Consider the following 25,187-nt stretch of genomic DNA (forward strand, 5'->3'; position numbering starts at 1 on the left):
ACTGTGTGTTATAGAGTGTATCTGATAATCATCTTAATGATTCGATCAAGACTGTCCTACACGCACACTTAAGTGGGAGCCCTACACCCAGCCACAAGCATACAAGCTAAACGAAAAACACCCAAACTAACTGACTTAAAGGTCTGCAAACCAAAGAAGACAATAGATGAATGGAAGCTTTTCGTATGTAAGCAGTACAGTGGTCAAGGGCATGCCAGAATGCAGTCAAACCATTGAATACATTTTTCATAATATTACACAAACCTGTTAAATGTAACTAACCATGAAAAGATACCAATGCCTGATAGTTTCTCATCTGATGAAAACTTTCAGGTTCTACTGACATCAGTTAGAGCATAGATAATTTTCATACTTCTAGAAGATATGTTCAGCTGTCTGTAGCATCTCACTGGTACTTCGTTATATTAGAGATTTAAGGAAGAGGAATTTTGCTTCTTCCCCTTTTCCACATTAAAGCAGAAGCCTACTCAGATACTGAAGTGCAGGCACAGCAGGGCTTCTGTTTTTCTCTGGACTATTAGATTTATACTTGATTAAGAAAAATTAAACCTAAACAATTATGGCATCAAAACCGCAACCACCTACCCTGCCATTACAAATACGTATTTGAATTTGTACATGAGTGCAAGTGCTAGCTAATATAACTCTTACAAAGAAAGTTAACCTTCATTTCTGGAGGGTAATGAATCAGCACCGAGACAGATGGCCCCAGACCTTAAATATCACAACAAAGAGGCTACAGGAGGTGATCGCCTGAACAAGCTGAACTGCTCTACACCAGAGCTAGAAAAAAAATACTTTTGCCAAATTAGTTCAGGTAGGTCCTTTGTAATCTCTGAAAAAATTCTGGTGAAAAATAACTAGAACCTAGTCTTGCCTGCATTAACCTGCCACAGCACTGAGCACGGAAAACACCACATTCAGGAAATAGTTGTTTCTGCTAGAACAACGCGCACCATATCATTGCAGGGTGCTTGAATTCTTGTCTGGAAAGTCTCTGATAGCTACCCATTCAAGTTCCCACTGCCTGTCACAGCAGTAATGAATACCACCTACCATACAATTCCACTGCTATGAAAGCAGCCTTTCTTTGATATCACAGAAAAATGGGCACATTTTCTTGATATTTAGAGCTCTTCTTGCAAGTTACAATAACCTGAGATTTCTTGTCCTCTTTCCATAACATGGCTATTTCACCACCTCACTTGGGAGAATATCCCCAAGCTCCCCATATCTATTGATGCTTTACAGATATAAAAGTTGTCATTGCGTGGTACTCTGGAGCACAAAGACTTGTCTTACTCAGTTACATTTTAACCCTGCACTATGTATTTTTACAAATGGAACCTATGAATGCTTTCCTCTGAAAACCTTTTCCCATAAGTTTTAACAAGTTGTTCCTACAGCATTAGTAATAACCTATTAAATTACTTGGCCAGGGCAGGGTTTTATATTTTTGCATAACTCTTGTAGCTCTTTGGATGGACTGTGAGAGTTATTGAAATATGGTAATCCATACTCTTGCCCTGTCAGCCTCTTCCACTGGCCCAGTCCCTCCTTCCCTTTATATCATAACTAAAAAAATGTGATCTGGCCTTCACCCTAACAACTTGCTTCAGCTGTCACAAATTAAGCAGAGCAAGAAGAGCAATGTTCACATGAGAGATCTCATGTACCAGGAGATAGTGAAAGTAGCGTTGATTAATCCATAGAAGTCAGTCAACTTTCTGCAACAATGCCACAACTTGTCTTTAAGAAATTTCTTATACTGCAGAAGATATCTTTTGGACATAAACCACAACATAAAGGTATAAAGAATATTTGCCAGCTGCAATTAAACAAAATATTTTTATACTTCTATTCCTAAATCCTGAGTGTCAATGTATCCTATGAAAGAGATACCATCTTTCATCCCAGAGGCAGCTGCGTTTTATTGATGTATATCTCATATAATATTTTTAAAGCACTGGGAATCCCTTGGAAGGTAAGACACTATTTAATAAGTAAGTTCATCGGCATCCATCCTTATTTTGTCACTGCCTGATCTGTTAAATTACATGTTGCAAGAATCAAAAAAAAAATAGCAGCCTACAAACTAAGTACCTTCCTGCTCTACCCTGTATGTACAGTACAGATAATGGGAAGTGCTGGCAGCCATGGGAATGCTCACCTGGATATATGGTAGAGAGCAAGGAGCCTAGACTACAAGCTCCGTACCCGTCTACCTGCAACAGGCAGCTCTGGCAGATTTCACATCTAACTGTGAAGTTTCCTTATCTGCTCAAAAATGTTCCTGAACAACACAGTACCTTTGAATTTTCATTGTTGGCTGAATCTGACAAAACTCTCAGTATCATATCTCTCTCTCACTCATCTTGAGCAGATCTTGTTAGTGCACATTAGAACTTGTTAAAGATTAATTCTTAAAGCATCTTCAAGCTTTCTTTTCCAACAAAGGAAACATCAATTATAGGCTCACACATAAACTTTGCCCCTATCTTGAATACTTGCTGCCCTTTATAAATCTTAGATTTCTTCCCCTTGTGTGTGTTCAAAGGAGAGATTTTATTGCCTCCAGGGGTTGTTAAACTGATTGCAATACCACGTATTTAGAGCAGTTCAGTGGGAATTAAGCTGGTTCAATGCTGTCAGACCTAGAATATAGCTGTCAAATAGCATTACAAGTAAAACACCCTTGATAAGAAATAATGACCAAATGTCAATCTGTTTTTTTTTTAAACCAGCAGCACTACAGACTTAGCTTGCCAATAAAAAACGCAATATTTTTGCACATTATGGTAGCTATGCTTTTGTGATGCTACATAGTTAAAGGTATTTCAGTTTCTAGTTTAGCTTATTTTTAAATGATATAATTTGATCATAAAAATATGTCTCAGACCCACCTTGGTTCAAAGAAGCAATGCTTAAAATCTTGCTTTAACTACCTTGCTCTCTTCTATTAAAAAAAAAAACAAAACAAAACCCAAACCCAAACGTATTAAAAATTCATTAATCATATTTTATAAGTGTTAGCCATGCATAAATTAAAACAGCCTTCTTGGCTTAGAGCTGCTTTATGATGTTACAGCATAAAGGTTCAAGTTTGGGAAATTCATAACTTCACACTACAATACAACCTACTAGGTACAGTTATTTTTGACTTGCGGATTGTTGTTTTCTTTCAGTGACTACTCTATGTACAGAATTACTCCATTTCTTATGATTTCTTTTGTAGATCTAAATATTTATCATTTCAATGAAGAATTAACATGCGATAAATATTTTTACATTTAAATACTTACTATTCTAATATGTAGACGCTAATATGTACCTACTCTAATATGTAAATACTTTTTATTCTAATACTTACATCACAAGATGATAATACAGCTTTTATAAATGTGTTCATTTCTGATAAAGCTAAAAACACATGATATTGGTCCCATATATAAATGAACAATGAAACTTTAAAACCTAAGTAAAATAATTACCTAGACACAGCTTAAAACTCATTTATCCAGAGGAGATGGGGTTCAAAGTAACATGTCTGAAAACTGGTTAAGATAAAGCAGGAGATATTTCAAAACTCCTGCAATAATTTGGGGTCACAGTTTCAGCCAGAATAATTATTTCAAGATTCTGTCTAGGAAGGACAGGGGAGCGAAGGATGGTATACAAAAGGAGGACAAGGAAAATCTAATGTAACATTCTTCAAAAAAGCATTTTAAATCTCTAAATATGGTATATAGTTCGTAGGACCCACTGATGTCTTGTGAATGAATGAACAGGAGGAGGAAAAACAAAACCCACAATCCAAACCCTAAAGCACAGTAAGACTAAGAACGTGGAAGCTGAACTGTATTCTCCATGGCATTCAAAGGGGGCCACCTGTTGACAGCAGTGAAAGCTCTGGCATACATATGAGATAAAATTAGTGCAATATGTTTAAAATAATATGAATGTTTTGACAAAAACCTACAAAAATATTAATAGTATTAGGAGGAACATTAATATTGCCTCCCAACTTAAATCTGCAAAATATTTTCTGTCTCTGAAATACACCAAAGGACAGACAGCACCTTTGTGTTTACTGCCTTTTACTAAAGTTGCATCCAAGTTTGTATAAGCCCTTTTTCCTGCTTTTTATTAAACCACTATGAACAAAGAAGCCAAATTCATAACTACCTGAGGTGCAACTGAGAGAAACTTGCATGTGGCTGGAAGAATTTGAGTTTCAAGTACACATATAGAAGGCAAAGAGGACAAGGCCAAGAAACCACTTCTACTGCAACAGCTTTGATCAGACTGTATAAGATCCCAGCATTTTAGAGTTGGGCCAGTGTGAGTCCTCACACACCTGTGAAATTCGCTATCTTCGGTGAATCTACATGATATGAAAGTTAACTCTAGAACTGGACCAGAACATTCAAACTGAGAACTTCTTTTTTTTTTTTTTTTAAATGACAGATCTGTGTCAGAACTGAAACCCATAGTAAAGCATGACTGTTGCCAACTTCAGATGCTGATCTTCATTATCAGTCCAGGCTTTGGGCCCAAACTGCTCTCTAAATTCACTGCATAGTATTATGCAATACTAATACCAGGCAACTCCAGTAGTTAAACAGTACAGCATTAAAATCACTCTAAAGAAGAAAATAAATGTTCCAATATTTATTCTTCAAATGAAGAAGTAAATTTAACTTTCTGCATTAATGATCAACATTCATTATTAATGCCTAAACTACTGCATGGGGTATTCCCTTTTGGAGGAATTCATAAAAATCAGCTTTCACTTAGAGTAGCATTCTTGCTTTAACACTTTTTCTGTTCCTCTTGCAGAATGCTTACAGTTCAGCCACTGACACTGGAGGAGTAACTGATTTTAAACTCAATGCCATTATTTCATAACTACACTTAAGGAATGACAGGGGAATAGCATGTCATCACTGAATAATATGAATAATTTCATATTGCGAGACAAAAGAGGCTAAGATAGGGCCTTTATCCAAAAAACCAATTCAGAGCTGCAGGCAAATCTCTCATTCCTTTTTTCGTCTTTAAATGAAGCGAGAGATATCTCTGCATGACTTCGTCATTCTGTTTCCATTTATACAATCCAGTGTGTTGTCAGTAATTATAGATTTTAGCACACAACAACAGAAGTCTGACACTACTGATGTTGAAAATTGTCCTTTAATTGGTTTTGCAAATGATTTTGTGTGTTGCAGCTACTTGACAACCAGCTTATCCATACTGTAGGAAAAGTTTTCTTTTCTTGAAGTTATTTGTATTTTAATAAAAAAAATTCCTTGAAGTTTTTTTTGTTAAATTTTAGTCAGCAAGAGCACCAACCAATGCATCAAACTCACATGAGCATCATTTAGCTTAATAAAAAAACCCATCCTTTCATAGAAAAAATGATTTGAGTTTTATTTAAACATAGGACTTTGCTGCCCTCTACCTGTCAATTTCCAGACTACTTTGGGAAAGGACAGAAAACAAGAAATGTGTGCAAAGTCCCAGGTTTTTCTCAGAATACTAAAAAGAGCTCAGAATTCAGTGATGATTACATGATCTGTCTTGATCGCAGGCAGAAAAACAAGTCACATCTATTGTCCCCATTTATTTACTTTAAATAAACTAGGGAATGTTATAAAACTCTCTGGAAAACATGAAAAAACAGCCAATCAGTTCTTTTGCTTGTGATTAAACAGAGAGGGTGCACAGCAACCATGGGAAGAATGACTTCTACAAGCTTTTACTTATATTCAGCTGGAAGCCACTTCCCCCAAAGTCATTCACTCATTCGATCATTCCTTACTGGGGCTGCCAGAGTGGCTTTCCACCAGCCAAAGCCACTTCATTTCTTTTTCTATTAAGTACTGTGTTCATTGTATGCTGGAGAAGATAACAGCCATGCTTCCACCTCTGCTTTCTCTCACAGGTTGCCCTCTTAAAGCTATATTCTTCACAGGTTTGGGGTTTGTTTGCTCTGTTGTGAAAGGCATGATCTGCCAAAGAAAGCAGTAAAAATCAGTTTGAGCCCTGCTTCAGCTGATTTGTGTGTGTGCGCGCATGCGTGCACTAAAAAGTGTTCAACATCTCCAGTTGTCATCTCTGAAATAAAAGAAAAACTCTCCCTTACTTTTGCTCTTCCATCAGAAATTGAAGTCACATTTGTGCTAAACACCCATGGTGACTAGAGGACTAGCAAAATCCTACAGCACAAATAACAAGAAGTCAAATGCTGTTAGTTAAATGCGAACAGTTTTACCCCTCCTGTTTAAACCTGTAGTTTGTTTGTTGGTTTCTCTTAATGCCCATTTAATTAAAACACAAGGGGGAAAAAATCTCTTTGAATCCTCTGCAGCCTATACATCCTATCCTCTCATAGGTGGTGAAAGCCTCCTACATCCCCAATTCTTTCTGCAAAACATGGAAACCAAGACAATGTTCTTAATATTTTGACAGTTAAAAACAAGTAGGAAAACCCAAGTTCTGCTTATATGAAATAAAGAGCTAAGACCACCGATTTGCATTTCCTTCCACCTCACCTACACCCTTTAGGCTGTTTGGTAACTGAAGCCATCAGCCAAAAGTAGGCATATGTGAAATATAATGAAGGTCCACCACATTTTAATGAAGTCCTAAAATGAGAGGCATCATTCAGACTACATGTACTGCACACCAGAGCTTACCAGGTCAAACAGCTAGAGCAAGTACGTCATTTATTTTAAAATATAATGAAATGTTTGCATCTAGAGAATATAAACAGACAAGAGAGATCCGTTGTTATTTCACTTTGGCTTTGAAAATCAGTGTGAAGGAAATCAAGAGAGGGTCTCCATTTTTAAAATATAGCCTTGTTTACCCTTCTTCCTTTTGTGAAAAGCCCTCCTTCACACAGAGGGAGACCCCATCAATGGTTGCTCAAACAGGCTTTATTTCAGTAACATCAACAGTCCTGAATGTTGTTACTGAAAGAAAGGAGTCTGTGTGTGGAGAAAAAAAAAATACATATATATCATTTGTTAAGGTTAGCAGCAAAACTTCTGAGAAACTTGGCAGGAAGATAGCGCACCTGTTTTGAACAGCTTAAAAAGATGCAAGGGGAGTACACACTATCCAGAGAGAGACAGAGCCATTTCTAGGTCATGGTCTAGGTTCTACTCTCTGATAAAGCTAAGAAATGAGCAATGATCATTTCAGGATTACACCAGGCTCTGCTTCCTACCATGGCAGAGGATAAAGAGACTCAAGGAAGTTCACTTGGGATCTCATTTTATTAACCACAGGGCTGCACAGAAACTACACCAGCAGGCTCCAGGATAAAACCTTAAGACAGATAGCCAGATAGACTTGGCAATTTGGACCCTGTTTATTTATACTGAGTTTATGTTTCAAAAAAAAAAAAAAAACTAAAAACAAACCCCCCTTTTTTGTGAACTTTACAAAAAAAGAAGAGCTTTCAAGAGGAACTTAATACTAGGCGAGTTTTTCAAAAACTGTTACTTTGTGGCTTGTAAGGAAACTATGCAGAGCCACTTTGGAAATACAGACTCAAACACTGAATGAATGCCGCCTCTGTTTAAGGAAAAGGAGGAGTCAAGGTAGAAGGAGTCATTTCAATAAAAGGACACAGATACAAAGTAGGCATTTTATTTAAATAGAAGTCCTGGGTTTATTAAGTCACAGTAAGAATCAAAATATTTGATTCTGTTGTAGGCTTTCTCTTTTGGAATCCGAAAACACTCAAAGCTGCTTTATAATCATTTATAATTCTCTTATCCAAGTGAGAAGCTTAAATAAACTACTATTAAATGACTTTCTCCAAAACATAAAAAGATTTTGAAAGAGTTAAATATAACCAGAGAACCCTTAACCTCCATTCAGTTACTTTTTAAACAACACTTCCCTATCATACAGCCATTTATTCAAGCTTTATTTTTCACTCCCAGTGCTCCCAAATAGAGGTCAAACAAATGAAAAACTAGAAGTACCACAACAAAAACTCTTTGAAGCAATCCTTTCCCAACCCATAGAAGGTCTCCAAATTGGGAGGCCAATGTTAAGAACCTAACCCCTACGATTTCAACAAAGCATTTTATCTCCATTGTCAGAATCCGGGGCAACCTAAAGTTTCTTATCCTGAGAAAAGTTTGTGATGCTTTTTGACTCTTTAGGATGAAAGAAACAAATAAAAGTTTTATGAGTGCAATGAAGGATTTTGTAGTACAATTGTACTCTGCCATGAAAGCTCAGCAAAACTGAGAGCGGAGCTGTAATATTGCTAGGGTGCATAACAGCAGGAGAGTGGAGCTGCAGAAAGAGAAACATCTTACAAACATTCTGCCTTTCTATACCTTTACAGTAAAGTTAAAAATGGCTAACCAGCTTGTTCTTATGATAGCCTGCCAATAAAGTCCAAGAGTTCCACAAAAGATGGATATTGATTTAACCTTAGGAATAAATAAAAATCAGATCCCCTTATAATTAGGATTATTTTTCTTAAGTTAAGAAAAACTCTGATAACTCCAGAACAAGTTTGGAAAAAACAATCATGACCAGCCAAGCTCCACTTGGAAAGATAATATGGGTCCTAGCAGCTAAACAGTTAAAAAAAAATCTCTTACATGAAGTGGTTGAGAGCAAGCTCTGAAATAAAATTAAAATGCTTCTACAACCTAGCATTCTTGTTTTTCTTTTTGAGTAAGTATGTGCAAGTATGTGCAAGTATGTGCAAGTATGTGCAAGTATGTGCAAGTATGTGCATTATTTTAGTCACTTAATCTCAGGCACTTCAATTTATGCAATATGAAAAATAAACTGAAGTTGCATTTACCTGGACCTAAGTGTTCAATGCTGTAATTGCATCTAGATTTAAATATAGTTTCTACATTTAAAAAATGCTAGGAAAAAAATTTAAGAAAATGGTTGAGGAGCTGAAGAATGGATCACTCCTTTTGTATGTTCCTTTAAAGGTTAGTATTTGCCTCTCTGTCCATATCTAGGTTTCCAGCAAAAATTATTATTGATACAGAGGCTGGGGAAAATAGAGTGAATGAACAACTAGAAATAAACAAAAGAAATCAGTCCTGTATAATATGACCTTATATCTTAGATGAGAAATGAGAGATAATGAGTGGTAAAACAAACATCATGGCAGAGGGGGAATCAGAGGCAGAAGGGAAAAAAAAAAGTCAGTCTTAGGATACTGACATCATCTGAGAATTACTATTTGGTAACGTGGCTGAGATAAAGAAAGAACAATTACTAGATAGGTGAATTCCCACAGTCTTCACAACTCTGGATGCACCTGATGGGAGGTAAAATCTGGAACCTGCATTTATCAGACAGTTGCTGCCCAAACTGGCTTCACTTGAGTACAAGAGATGTATGGAAAAGCAAATAAAACCTAGGAGGGAGCAAGATGAAAGGAGTAACTTAGGGGTACCATTACAGCATCCTCCATGGGCTTGAGATACAAAGGAGATTCTGAATAGAGCAAAGAGGAAACGGAAAGAAAATATCCTATCAAAGACATAGGATTTAGCTACCTCTGATTTCGCCATGTTGCCTTAGCATATTAACAGGGAAATTAAGTAAATATTTATGACAAGGAGGAGAGGGAAAAGTATAGGCAACAGCATCCAGATAAATACCAGGCAAAATTTACATTCTAAAAGTCACAACTTCAGTAAAGTAGGAAACTGTTCGTTGGTTTCTGGCTGAAACTAGACCTCTTTCCAAGAGTAAAGCTTTCACAAAAAAACCTCACTACACTTAAAACTTCCTCTGTTGACTGATACCTTTAACATTTTAAACATCTCACTTCAGAATCCTTGTTGACTTTTTTTTTTTGAAAACCATTTTGTATAGAGAAAAATGTTTAGAAAGCTGTTAAATTAGTTTGATAAAGTTCTTGCAAGCATTTTTTGAATAAAAAAGTCCAAAAAAATGAAAATCTGATTGCCTGAAAATCTGTAGAATGGAAACAACAWAATTCTGCTTGCAGAAACTCTTTCCTTATCATTTTGACCAGCTCTAACATCCAAAATTCAAATGGTCATGAATCTTCAGCTGAAAGGAACTTCTACAGAGCAGTAAGAATAAAATTAAAATAAATTGATGCAAAATTCATTTTAGCTAACTAAGGCTACATTATTTATATTGCCAATTTACATATCATACATTTACAAATCATGTATTTACATAAACATCAAAGCTCTTACAGGGAAAACATATGAATGTCCATCTTAACAAGCACAGTGCTTGGCTCTAACATAAAAACAATTAGCAAGCCACAGTGCTTTGGCACAGAACTCTGTACCCTGAACATTCTTTTAAACAGTCTTTTACATTCACTAGGACTTTGTGCCCACTGAATTTTGATGCAATTAAGCAACACTAAAAAGACAATAAATATTTTAAGTTTATTTTCAAAACATGAAATACACCTTACCTTATCTAGGTCATCTGGTGACAAAAAGAACACTGCAATCCTGTAGGTGTCTCCCTCAATTTAAAGGGCCTCCTGAAGTTTAATAATCCTTAACTGTTGCAGTATAAATCTAAGTTTACTGGGGATGGATTTACATGCTTCCATATTCAATTTGTACAACTGAATCCTTGGTGTAAAATAAAAAGAGAGTATCTATGGACACAGAGACTTCTAAGTTTTAAATAAGATCTCCTCTGCCTTTCTGAATCCCCAGTTGAGGAAGGACAGACTGAAGGCCATTAACGTAGAGCTATCTTTGTATACAAAACTGAAATAAGTCAAATATGACTATGAATTCCCATTGGTTCGTCACCTGGACCCTACTATTAACTGTTCTTGTTTGTTCTGACAGATCAGCCTCCTGCTAACATTCCAGAGGAGTTGGACCAGACCCAAAAGAAAACTACCAGTTTTTAAATATACATGCAAGACACTAATGTGAAATTATACATGAAAGGTAAAATAACTTTGTTTCATTAAGGCATTAATTTCTTTTCCTTATGGATTAGCTTTCATAGAACATATATGTAACTGTATTTCTATAATATCAGATCAACTATATGTTTTGTAAGAATAGTGTTGAATGTTAGACACTTCATTTATCTTACTGAGGCAGGCTGGGTGTTGCCCTGGCCATGGTGCAGTGAGTGACAGCTTTGCCATTGACTTCAACACACCAAGAACTTCACACAGAACATTGTTTCTATAAAACATGTGATTATTGTTTCCCAGTAAAAATACTGAATGTGTTTTTTGGGCAAATAGCAGATCACTGAAACTGAAGTAGTTTAATCTGCTTTAAAGCTGCTGCAGAAAATAAAATTAGTCTGACAATTGTGTCAGCATTAAATCTGCTTGGATAAGCCAAGTGTAATGAAAGGCTGCTAGTATATGCGTAACACCTTGCATTTAAAAATAACCCTTTACACTTGATTAATCTTAAGGTTTAAAACAGATGATGGAGGCTTATAAGAAGACTGAGTACTATTCTTTAAGTAGACCTTTTCTAAATATATTATAGTTAAAAATACATGTCAATGCTTCTATACAGTTAGGAAAACTGCAAAAGCGATATAGCTGAAATGAATATAGATAGAGATTAGAAGGAGACAGCAAAGTCTGTAGGGTAGGGATTATGCTCTTCTATCTGTGCTGTGAAATGCCTGCCAGGCTTTTGGGTGGTGTGAAAAAAAACGAGTATAAAGTAATGTTTTCATGTGGCATGTGTAGCACAAAGGTCAATCAATTACATTTTTCAAACTATGTCTCTTTATGTGACAACATGAATATTGCTAGCTCACAAGTATTTGGAAAACAGCTGTTATTTTAAAAAGTCAGTGTTGTATTTTAATCAAATTCAGTAAAAAGCTAAGAAACCTCTGGAATTAAAAAACCTATACAGCCATCCTCTTTACCTCTATCCATGTGACAAAGAAACACAGATTGTGATTGCATTGTGCAGATTTGTGCAGTGAACGGAGCCTTACAAGGTGCTTAGATTTAGCCTATTTCTTCTCGCTTAAAGTTACATTATGCTAGACTTAAGGCATGCTTTATTTACATTCACTCAATCTCTATTGGGAGTTTGTATACAATGCATTGGATAATTCTCTAAGTGAACAACAGGCCAGCATCAAGAAGAGTTTCATGCAGAATACAAATAGGAAGCATTAGACGACTACCTCCCAGGGACCCCGAGTTCCCTGGGCTTACGTAGGGGCTCAGGATTGGTCGAGGTGTTCACCCTCAGGGGCTGTCTGGAATTATAGATCAGGGACCTTATTGTCATACCCCAGCTGCTGCACAAAGCCACTAGAAGAAAGGAGATTTACGAGTATTTCAGCAGCACTGAACCAGGGATACAGAAGCTATACAACTGGGAGTACAGTGGCTCTAAATCTGTAGCATTATGCAAAAAGAAAATGCAGAGTTTGGTGTCAAGGGAGCTCTCCCAGAGCAATAGGACATCTTTGTAAATTCTCTAAGGAATAAATTTAACAGTTATTAAAGAACAACACCCTGTTATTGCAGTCACTGAACTTTACATCACAAGGAAAGATGCAAGGGATTTTCAGAAAGACATCTGTCATTTAACAGTGACAGTGACCTCAGCACTGACAAGCAATTCAAAACCACAGTGATGGAAACAAATTAACCCCTTGGTACACGGTGGCTTGAGAACTCCAGCGTTAGGACTGCTGTGCACTGTAACAGAACATTCTGCTGAGGGTTTTTACTTCACACAAGCAGTAGATAGAATGAGGTATATTTTTAAAATTAAGATTATTGTACATAAAATCCCACTCACGAAATTTAACATCATGTAAACACTACGGGCAGATTTCAAAAGGTGCAAAAGAATTTCAGGGGCAGAAATAAACCCTTCACTGAAAAATATTCATGAAATCATATTTAAGGACTGAGCACACAAGTAGGGAGAGGAGAATCCTATATGTATACACATTTCACAAAAACAATCATGTGTTTTACCAAGACGTAATTCAGTCAATCAGATTCAGAACTGGGACACTTTAGAGATTCCACGCAGCTATTTCATTACAGCTACTACATTGGCCTGCAATCTGACCTGACCCTTACTCCTATGTATAGTCCTAATGAAATTCATGGAGAAATATAGTCTTCCCATATGTGCTAGACACTTAGCGGATGTTTGTAGGGAGAGGAGGAGGGCAGACCATAGAGATTAGTCCATCCCAATGACAAGAGTAGTCCCTGCGATACCCTTGGAGAATAGGACTGGACAAGAAGATCTAAGGAGTAATATAGTATGACCTTCAGCCCTGCTTGCCCCCACCTCACTTTTTCTGTGTATTTCCACAAAGGCAATTAGCAGAAGACAGTATCTCCACCTTCTGAGGGGCATTATATTCGTTACTAGGCAAACCTTTCTAACCAAGGAAGGCAACTGCATCTGTCCTGTGCTGAACTCTACGGTAATCAAAACTGCCCATAATTGAATTGTTGAGCTCTTTCCCTCCAGAGAGTCAACCACACTTCCTGAATACTGACTTCACCTCACAATGCCCCCCTGAAAAGATTATTCACATTTTACAGATGAGAAAACACACAAGCAAGCAACACAGTGAACAGTCTTAAGAAACCTGCGGTTGAATCAGCCAGAGAACTCAAATCTTGTGACTGCTAATGGTATCCGTCAAGGGAGAAGATGCCTATTTAATGCCACAGGTAGTTTAGTTAAAGGAAGTCAGCAGGAGTGTTCTTTTTTAAAGTATATATTGTGGCATTTAACAAGATAATTGTTATTTACGTCTAACAGAGCACAGTACTTTACAGCCATTTTAACTTTCAGGTTACAGTGATAAACGCAAAGGACAAACAATAGGGCAATGCCATATGGAGCCTCACACAATATCCTTAAAATTAGTTTTGGGCTTTGAAAATAAAACATATCAAAGACTGTATAAGATTCAACATTTTTTGAAGAATAAGTCAAAATAAGCTAGCTTTCTAAAATACATATGCTTGCCCAACCAAGAGATGTTTGATACAGGGATCAGCAAGCAAAACTTAATCTGCATTAGGTAGGATAACTGTGCGACAGTGATCCTTTCCAGCCTCATAAATCTATGACTGTAAAAGAGTATGCCACTGTACTGCAGGTAAACTGTAACATCGCATTTTCAATATAATTTTCTTCCCCTTTCCTTCCTACACTGCATGCTAAACAATTTCCTGATCTGTCCATCACGCTCCCCTCCCCCAAAGTAATTAGCTTTCAGATGGATGCCTGCAACACATAATCAGAGTAAAATATTTCAGACGATACAAAGGACATTGAGGTCTTGAGGCAAATCTGACTTGTCCACTGCCGCATGTGTATTAGCACATGCTTATCTTAGCTATGTTCTGGGAAAGTCAAGCAGGCTCCACCACATTTCACCCTTCATCTCAGGGTGAAAAGAGAAAGACTGTTTTATGGGAACTCCCTGCCATGTGAAGGATAAATATAGCAACCTACAGATTGGTAACACAAGAAAATAAATGGATCTCTACCACAATGCTATTAGCTGGTAACAAATGACATCTGTCTTGTGACCTTTCTGATGCAAGTAGCAGATACAATAGGGCTGCATATTGACCAAGGTGTTCTCCTTCAAATGGGACATGTTGACAGTCCCAGATCTTTTCCTGTTTGGGCCAGCTGATCTGTTCTGAATAATGTGTGACAAACATTCACTTTAATATACAGGAGGTTGCGTTTAACTACAATATATGCATTCTTCCTGGCACTGTATTACCCATTCTTAGCTTCTTTGATACCCCTCAAAAGTTCCCAACAGTTTTGACTTACCTTTATAGCTTCAGGTATCATATAGAAAATCCTACAAACACAAAAACCAGGTTGTTTGGAATATGCATGATCTGGAGTCCATGAGGAAGATGTACGGGGGGAAAGAAGAGTGAAGACGGCAATTTTCCATAATAAGACGGGCACATGTGGCATGAAGACTCAAATGTTTGACCAGTAGGGGATCACAAAGGCAAGTAAATTGTTTATTTCTTGTTCTCCCTTAACATTTGGTATTCTTCAATCCTGGAGGGGGTGGGGGGAGGGGAAGAAAAAAGAAAAAAGAAAAAACCCACCCTTCTGCATACAGGCAGAACTTTGTTTTAAACCAGAAAGAATCACAGGATACTATGTCGTCCTGGAGTTTTATTGAGAAGCCTTCCTATGTTTTTGCCTCAGCTGATTTTGACACTCCAGGTCACTCTCCACTTACTTATTCCTTTTTCTGCGTCATCAGCTTTAAAGTACCAAAGGATGCGATGACAAAAGTTTAGATTTGTAGCATATGACTGGAAGCTCTTCTGTTTTAATGTTGAAGTTCATTATATGCATTTTTAATTTATACGGAAAGGCTTATTCATCAGCTAATTGTATTTTAAAGCAGTCAAACCTGTTTAAAGACAGCTGAGTTGAGCTGCAGAGCTTAGTACAATTAAAGTTACTTTTAAATGCAAGTAGAGAATAGTGTAAACCTAAAAACATAGAACAATTTTAGAAATTAATTTAAAAACAAATTAAATGGGTGATAAGTTATTCACTTTTATATTTAACTCAAAAATCTTCACTGCTAATCAACCTGATGTTAAATTGCAATGCTCTCACAAAAATTCAAGGACTTCATTGCAGGCTGTAGACCCAAGAATATGTGGGACTTACCAAGCCTTTCTTTGCTTTAAGTTGCAAGGAAGCATCTAGGAGATACCCAGATTTCTGATGGTTATGGACATTCTTTACAATAAAGTTTCTCCCTACAATCCTAAAAGCTGAGTGACAATTTCATTTAGCTGAAAGAAAACCAGTTGAATAAAAGCTCTGGTTCCTCCATTTTAGTGCTGCCTAAAAAGAGCAGGAGGCATTCCAGCATCTCAGAAACACTGGAAGAGCAGACTGTCATTTACAGAAAAGCTTGGTGGGATTTTATAGAAGACTTGGCAGAAGACAGCAAGAAAAAGTATAATTAATATTTCAGCAGGCTGAAAACTGATCTAGTTTATCCTTAACTGCTTGCATTACAGGAAAAGCCAAAGCAAGAGAATCTGCAGGCTCATTTCAAGATTTCAGTCCTCTTTGTAGTATGAAACCAAGCCAAATATTATATGGGTGTAACACTAATGGTTCCACAGTTACCCAGTGTAATCAGAAATAAATGTACACAAAAGCCCAGTGCATTTTGGCTGGAATATTCTTAAGACCATGTACATGCTGTAGTCTATCCAACACATATAATTTGCAAGAATTGGTGCCTATACTTCTTTCTATTGTATTCTACTGACTACCTTACAAGCTCAATCCTGAAACAAAGGACAAATATTTTCCAATATTCCTGAAAGCAAAAACATTTAACTTCTAGTTCCAGAAACAGGTAGTTAGAACATGAGGTGAGCTGTGTTTTCTTCAGCATGACAACTATAAACCACCACACCATGCAGCAAAGTTCCATAAAGGGTTAAAAAAAAATAGCAGATCCCATGCAAGGTGTTTCCAGCAGAAATAGAATAGCATTAACATCACTGTGCAAGTCAAATTCTTGCAATTCTTGTGCAAAGTAAATTCTCACCTGAGATGTTCCATGCAGTTTGGCTACTCAGATCACAGCAGTAGTACACCATCTCGGTTGAATCCAGTTAAGATGCTAAAAAGAGCTCCACAGCTCATGCTCTAGAACAGGATTAGAGAAAGATCTTGCCCATGTTCTAGGACAGCCTTTTTTGTTCCCCCAGCAGATGTTTTTAAATATCCTCAAATACTTAACATGACTACAGCAAAATGCCTTATCAAGGGCCTCAATTTTGACTCCAAGACAGGACCTATACCTACCAGCTGCCTAAACTGCACCCAATTGTTTTTCTCTGAAGCAACCATGTCCCCCCCCCCCCCCCAAGAAACACCATTAGTAGTCAGCCATCAGCTGGAGCATGAAATCATTGACAACTGCAATTTTAAGTCCAGTGGACCCACTAGTTTTCCCACCCATCTTTCATTTAGTTCCCCCAGTCTGTAGTAATGGAGGATACAGTTATGTTCCCAAATCATTTGTAGTTTTATGAATAGTATCACTTGGGGTAGGCAACATTCCAAAAAGCTCCTTTAGAAACATATCCAGGGAAAGCCATAAGCCATTGCAATCTGTGCTTGTGAAGAGAGTCAGGCAGCTGACAGCACAACTGGTCTTTGGTAAATACAAAGGAAACCGGAAAGGTCTCTCAGCAGGAGTGTGTAAATATACCTGTATGCTCTGGCAGGCACCTACATCCAGAACTGCCTTATATTTTTGGGTTTATTACTGAGATTCTAAAACAAACACATGTATCTCCACTCAGTTTGGAATAATTGGGCAGGTGCACAGTCAGCCTTCAATCACTCCCACTTCAGTTATTTCCGTACTAAGAATTTTTTTTTAAATGAATCTGATGAAATATTAGCTACAAAAGGAACTCAAAGCTCCATTAAAAGCTCCTTYTAAGCCTACAGAAAAGAGAATAATTTTCTCTTCTGTATTACAATCAGCAATTGCCTCAAAAATTTCTCACCTAGGTTTAGGCTATCACTTAACATATTTCACAGGTGAGAACAGTCCGTTAGTATACAGGAGAAATCAAACATATGTTTTAGATCACCAGTAAAGTCAAGAACACCTAAAGTTCAAAGATCCTGAGGTCATACTGGATATAATGACTACAAAAACAAAAATAAAATAATGAGATCTCAGGTAGAAGGGCTTATCTTAGCTGCTTAGAGGCAACTTAATTTTCTCCAATCGGGAAAGGAGTCACTGTCAAAGACAAAAAAAACCCCCAAGACTTACAGAAATTTGGGCAGCATCTCAATTCTCTTAGCTATCTCAAACCAAGTTCTAGCATGTTACTAAACTCTTGCCAGTTTCTAGAACACTGCTACAGTTCCCGTTAAGGTGTCCTGTTAAGCTTCTTCCTCTTGTAGGGCAAGAAATCTACAAACAGAACACATATAGAGTGATCAGGTTGTAAGGCAGAAGGGAGATTACACCTAAAAATTAATGTAAATATGTATCTTAATCCTAGCCTTAAAATGGAGAAGAGGAAAGTGAATGTTTAGACCTCTAGGAAGCATTCTCTTTAAACTTATACATCCAAAGGAAGTGTTCAGTTGGCTTGACATATCTTTCAGCCAATCCCTGCTAACTTTCAGTTCAAATCTAAACCACTTACAGGTTTAACAGCTAGGTCTACATCATGCTAATTTTTTAAATAGGAAGATAAGCCATGCAGGAAACAAGAGGTCAAGTCACCAAACCCAGTTTCCTCTCTCCTTCCTCAGTGTTGTGTTTTCAACTCTCCCCGCTACACTAAAAGGCAACAACAAAACAATTACAACACACATTCTCCAGAGCTGACAGCCACTGGTCTTTTTGATGGCCTAATATCTAAATCAAGTATTTCCCCACAATACTCTCTTCCCTAGTTCTACAACAGATCATCCAAAAAGTAAATTCATTCTCTTTTGAGGTGAGGAGTCTTTTAATTCTCTCTAACCTCCCTCCACAATCTGTTTATACCATCTGTATACAGTTATGGCTATAAATCAACACAAAGGCCCTCCAAAGGAAAGGCGCAAAAATTACATATATGATGAGATTTTGAAACAGACCGACTTTAATGATTGAAAGGGATTGCGTGGACAGTTACTTCTGCTAAAAAAGTACCACATTTTAGTGAAAAATGAGGTAAGTTACTTAACTGTACTTAAAACAATTTAAACCAGACCTTCCAATTCTCATTAGTCAAAAGCTAGATTATAAGGGACTTTTTTTTTGGGGGGGGGGNGTACACTGATGCGATTTCTAGGACAGCCAACTGTAAACAGCATCTAAATATACTGAAAGCGTCCTTCCCGTAGACACACAACGAAGGCTAAAGCACAAGTGTGGCCTGGTAGGTGGAATCTGAATACATCAGAATTCAGCAATAAATAACATTAGTTGCTAAGATTAAATAATTGTTTTAAATAAACAGTTTTAAGTAATCATAGTATCAATCAAGATAAATGTTGGAAACCAAATTTGTAGTCAGTGTGGGGAAATACTTGTAACACTTTACTATAGACACTTTAAACAGTAACATTTCTTAAGTATTTTATTGCTACAAACTGGTACATCTTATCACAAAAAGCTACAAGGCATATAATAACACATACTCTATTATACAGAGTGCAATGCAGTCCCAAGAACAGCCACACTCACAGCACAATTTTTGACGTATACTCATTCTGTACTAAGAGGTAAATATTATAAGCTTATGCGATAAAGCATTTAAAATATTTACCCCACAAACATTCTTTTTCAAGTGATTAGACCAAAAATTCTTATTATATCCAACTTTCAATACACACACCAAAAAAATAAGATGCTTAAAAAAATATACAACACGATGTTTCAATAGGCTCTAACAGTCAGTTTGCTATAAAAAGCTCAACTAAAATAATCTTAATTTCATTTTAAACAAAATCAGAAACACATAGGAATTATATAAACAAGTTCTCCACAGAATGGAATGCATGCATAGGGTGGGGAATCTTATACAACTCTCACTTGAGACTATTAAAAAGTCTTAGACACTTTAGAACAGAAATAAAAAGCTGTTTCTCTCCCCCCTCCCCCCAATTTTTGTCTTCATTTTCTTGCACTTAATTATCTTCAGTGTGGTCTAAAGTGAAGTCAGTTTGTTCTTCAGTTTCTTCTTCCTCTTCCTCCTCTTCTTCCTCCTCCCCCTCAACTGGCTCATCAGCTTTGTCTTCTTCTTCTGTCTGCTGCTCCTGAGCCTGATCATTAATTTCAAAAGGATTTTCACCCTGAAGCAGAAGAACGAAAACAAATATTTTGATGTTTCAAGCATAAAGTAAAACAATGCTTATCATTTCAGTGAATGAGAAGGGCAGCCACTGAGAAGTGCTACGGAGAAAAACTCCTGAAATAAGTGCTAGAAGATTTATATTGCTCTTGTGGCAAGAAATCAAAACACATTTGATTTAAAATTGGCAACATCTCATTTTTATGCACACAGACACACACCGTTTTTCAGTGCTGAAAATCAAGATTCTAATGAACCGTTTTAAATGAAAGGAGAAGTGGCATTTAGAAAAATCAAAAGGGTGTTACACACAAACTTCAGTTTAACTTCAACACTTGGTAAATTAAAATTGCATGCTTAAATTTCAACCTTTTTATTTTATTTTTTTAAGAATTCTAGCTGCTTCCTTTTTTTGCCCCCAATTAAAAACTAATCAGAACTGAAAAAAAATCTTTTCCTTCTGTTTTTTCTTATTCACAAAGTCTGTGTATTGATTCTGAATAATTCTGTCAAAAAGACAAACTCTTCAGTAAATTACAAAGCAAATTAAACTTGGAATCAGTTATATTAACTAGCTTGAAATTCATTCCATTGGTCATTGAGAAAAATATTAAGCAGATTTCTCAGAGTATTTTAAATATATTGACACTCTAGTTGAATGATTTCTCTAACCATTTCATAAGATAATTCCGTACAAGAGGCACGTCAGCTTTCAGTTTGTTTCAGATGTTTAAGAACTATGAATAAGCAATAAGCAATAAAGAGTAAAATGCAGTATTGAGAGTTTCTTTCCCCAAATCTCTTTCATGTTCAAACAGCTGATGGAACAAGTCTGATCTCAACATATGACACTAATCACTAACTAGAGTAGGACTGGGTTTCCAAGAAAATTATTTAAAAGATAATCCAAAAAGAAAAACTGAATACTAGGCATCTTGTCCTTTTTTGCTTACTTAGAAAAGAAACATCAACAGTTTTACTTTGATTTTTATTTTTCAGGTAGAGTCTTCCATGTGGCCTAAAACCACTGAAATATTAGAAAGCTGGGAAAACCTTTAACAAATACTGCTAAAATAAAAAGGATGGCAAGCTTTTGGGTTTAACTGCAAAAAAAGAAAAGGCCTAAAACCAGATTTAAGAAGTGCTGCAATGTAAGCAGAATTCTTTGAGACAATGTTATTCCAAACCCCAAGATAAATCTGTGTGTGCACTTCGCAACTGTCAGCCTACAGCTCTTATTAATGAGCATAATCAACTGATTGCCCAATCAAAGTTGTAGCTACCACATATAAATCCCATGAATGAAGTAGTATCATAAAGAACCATAAATATTATGTTTGGCTTTTTAAAAGTAGATCCTCATACATAAGGATCAAGTATATGGAGAGGTAGTATAACAACTTATCCGGGCCCTATCCAAATCTCACAGTTGAAGTTCATGCCATCTTAGGTAAGCTGCTATTACTGTCAGGTTTCCAGTAGGCACCATGGGGCTAAGAACACCAAAGAGTACTTTGCTGAATTAGTAACAGTCTAGTAATGTCTAATAATGAAATACTAAAAATATCTATTAGCTCAGTAAATTGGTTCATGAAAGAATTGTACTGAAAGATGAGTGCCTGTGATCCACTCACTCATTTTCGGTCAGACATTAGCCAGGTCCTTCAATCTGGCAAACTCTTACAAAATGCAGCAGGCAGCAAACATCCTTAAAAGTGAACACCTACTATTTGTCAGCCAGCCAGTCATCCCCGAGTACATTAATTTGTCATCCTCCAAGCAGTTACTCAGTATCTCCATAAGGCAATCAAAATGGCTTGTACAGAATTTTTCACAAAACACAGCAAGGAGGAGGGTTGATCCCAAATTCTGGTTATGGGGGGGAAGAAGGACTTGGCTTTTACTCTGTAGAGAAACCATTACTCTCTGTATCAGAAGGTGGTACTTGCCCCAATGGAAAAAGAACTGTCCCTAATCCAACTTCAGTTGACCCATGCATCTCTTCTAAACCACACATTAAAAGTACGAACTTCAAGTTGTGCAGAGAAATCCAGCAGTGTAAGAAGAAGAAAAAAAATCTTGTTTGCCTGTGTCAAGCTGTATCAACAGGGATTGTAAAAAAAATCACGAGTTGCTGAATTGCAGTTTTGTTCTCCCTTTGTCAAAGAGATTTGCGATGTTGATGGCCTGCCTTTGCAATTTGGTACAAATTGACACAACAGCCTCCCAGGTCTTCCCTGCTCTGAAGTCCTGCTGCCACACAGCACATGACAATGCTTTCTGAAACAGTGATCTCCCCCCCCTCCCACCCCCCAAATCTAGTCTATATACCAACTCAAAACAAGCTCTTTTCAGCTGTAACCAGGATCTCCTCCTCTCCTGGAGGACTACAGGAACCAAATGTAACCATCACATGCACTGGTTCACCACATGCTGTATAAAACTACTGATTCCTTCAATCTAGTCATACTGCATCGTTACTTGCAGTTGATTATTCATTTGGATAAGGACGGGAGGTATCTACACAGCCAGAAGCCAGATGCATCTCATTGACCAGGTGCTGCCAAAAGCATATTAAGTTCAACCCCCCCCCCCCCCCCCCCCCCCCCCCCCCCCAAGAAATATCAGTGCTAGGCAGTCTGAAAGTGGCAGTGGTCTCCTTGTCAAGACAATCTTGCTGATTCTATCTTCTTCAGTTTCCTAACCGATGAACAGCAAATTTCTGAGTCCCCCTTTTTCCAGTCATCCCCTAGGGGGCTGCACTGGACATTGAACTTGAACAGCAGGTGATAAGGAACACTGGGAGAGATGACCAGAAATACATGCAAATATTCTAATCTGTGTATTTGGTCATTTGCCATCTTTGATAAATGCATATAGGAAAGTTATCTGAACCTGATTCATGCACCCAACCATATGCACCTTTGCATGACATGACTAATCTGACATTTTAAATCACAGATAACTGTTGCATCGGCTCACACCTTGCCATAGTTATGTAACACAACATTGCTTTGTCTTTAAAAAAATCTATTGTTTTGACATTAGGCACAGGAGAAACTATAAATCAGCTGCAGGTAACTGCCAAAAATAGTCAGCAATGGTACTAGAGAAAAGTCTTTTTAGCTGGCCCAAAAGAAGAAGAAAAAGAAAAAAATGCATATACATTTTGCAAGAAATACATTCACATGTATTTTTCAGTCCATGCATTTGCAACACAGGCTGTAAAGCCTTTTAAATGTTCCATTCATGATAAGAACCGCTGCTGTAAGCTTCTCTTTTTGTATGCTGTCACAACTCCTAAAAATCCTACAGAATAAAAGTAATTGAGTAGTCTGTGGACAGTACTTTAGTATAAAGCCACATGTTGCAGCCTTTGCTTCTAAAAATAGAGGTTGGGCTCTACAGTTAACTATGATGTATATTAATGATACTGCCAGTGCTTTCCTAAAACTTGATCTTGTACAAGAGTGTCTGATCAAAAACTGACCAGATATACATAAAAAAGAAAACCAAAAATGAAAGATGGTAAATCTGAAGCTGGTAATTTTTTTCTTCAAATGTAAACTAAGCTATTTGAGACACTGACATGAGACTGGCAAGATGCGTTAGAGTAAGAATATATTCAATGTGTTAGCCCCCTAGAAGGCAGAATCAAAAGACAGAGCACTCAGGCTTACTGTCAGCATGGAGGAAGCAGCAATATCAGAAACACTACAGATGACAATATTCCATTTTTACCTGACCATCTTACCTTGACATACAGTTCATATCGTGCCTTCACTATTGGATTATTCAAGATACTGGTAGCAGTAAGAACACTCTCCCTTTTTATTTGCTCTCTGTACGCCTAGGAAACAGATTTTATAGTGAATAACTATTATAAACCTATTTCATTTGTCCCACAAATTTGAATTCACGATGTACTGGTCAATCAGTTTCTCTAAGGCAAATTATGAGCCAATTCATAACATACATGTCATACTCATTCTTGGCATTTAAGTCCAAACCACATAATAAACTCAGTTAAGTCAGATAGAGTTTACAGGTTGTTGCTTTAGTTTGACCAAAAGATACATTCGGGTCTCGCTTCTATAATGAACTACAACTATGCATCTCTTCTCCCACACCTATACTGAAACACATGGTAGCTTTCAAATTGCATACACTGTTACTTGTTCTCATCTACAGAAAACACACATTTTTTTTCCCCCCATCAGAGCCTAATATATTCCATAACTATAAAAGCTCATATATAAATAAAACCTTAGTTTGGACATATTATTATGACAGCTGCATTTTTTTCTACTCATATTACTCTACCAACCATTCTACCAACATAGAAGTGTATCATTTTAAATTGTAACAGAAATCAGTTCCATACCACCATTACTTCTAAACTGCTCTCACTTGTCTTCAAATTAAAAAGATAACTGAAATTGAAAGAGACATCAGTCTTATCTTGCTGGAAATGTGTTATATTTTGCAATTTGAATGACAAAGCCTTTCTGACACTTAACGGCAGTAAAAAAAAAAAAAAAAAAAAGAATTTCCCACCATTAAAAACTGAAACAAATCATTCCCAGTAACTTTCTCATGATTTTACTATTGGTAGCTATCAAGCACATCAACATTTCATTAATTGCGGGTGCATATGGGCTGGCTATTTCATGAGGCAATATTTTTACAAAGTATAACAAGGACTTCCTAGCTTTCTAAAGGACAAGTCATACCAGTAAGAACTTAAAAATGACTTGCACCAAGTACCATAACATTTTTCACTTACTACTAGTCTATACCTTTAACACTTCATAGTACAACCAACTGATCATTACCTTTTTTTTTTTTTAATAATATACCACATCTTACTTGTTTTCCTTTTGTATGATCAGGAGATTTTAAGTGCTGCTGAACAGAACTGTGTAATGCAGGAACATATACACTGCAAGCACTGCAGTGAACAGTCTCAACTTTCATCATATGGTCATCAGCAGTAACCCCTGCCAAAAAGGATGAAACATGTAATTAACACAGAATGTGCTGGGGGTGGGCAGGTGGGGGTTGTTTTGTTCTGGGGTTTGGGGGGGGTGCGTGTGTGTGTGAGAGATTGCAGATTTAAGTATTAGCTTGCCAACAGAACACACTGATTGCAAGTGCAAACGCAGCTTCCAATACCTAAGAAAAACATGGAAAGAATTCAGGAGATTGAGATGTTGACTGTACCTATTTTTAAGTAGCTTTTAGGGTTTAAATTCCAAATGAAGGCAACATTCAAATACAATTATTGCCT

General features: G+C 36.9%; 1 protein-coding gene across 1 annotated transcript in view; it reads right to left on the minus strand.

The window, feature by feature from the left end:
* Positions 1-19,165: 19,165 nt before the first annotated feature.
* The window catches only part of ZNF326 (zinc finger protein 326), a 28,857-nt gene continuing 22,835 nt past the window's right edge, over positions 19,166-25,187 (minus strand). The window contains exons 10-12 of the mRNA XM_026057482.1: positions 24,767-24,897; positions 23,652-23,747; positions 19,166-19,898 (exon numbers count right to left, since the gene is read on the minus strand). Coding sequence (XP_025913267.1) covers positions 19,734-19,898; positions 23,652-23,747; positions 24,767-24,897 — 392 coding nt within the window. The 3' untranslated portion in view covers positions 19,166-19,733. The remainder of the gene's footprint in view (positions 19,899-23,651; positions 23,748-24,766; positions 24,898-25,187) is intronic.

This window comes from Apteryx rowi, unplaced genomic scaffold, assembly GCF_003343035.1.
Source record: "Apteryx rowi isolate R43461 unplaced genomic scaffold, aptRow1 scaffold_14, whole genome shotgun sequence".
Classification (NCBI taxonomy): domain Eukaryota; kingdom Metazoa; phylum Chordata; class Aves; order Apterygiformes; family Apterygidae; genus Apteryx; species Apteryx rowi.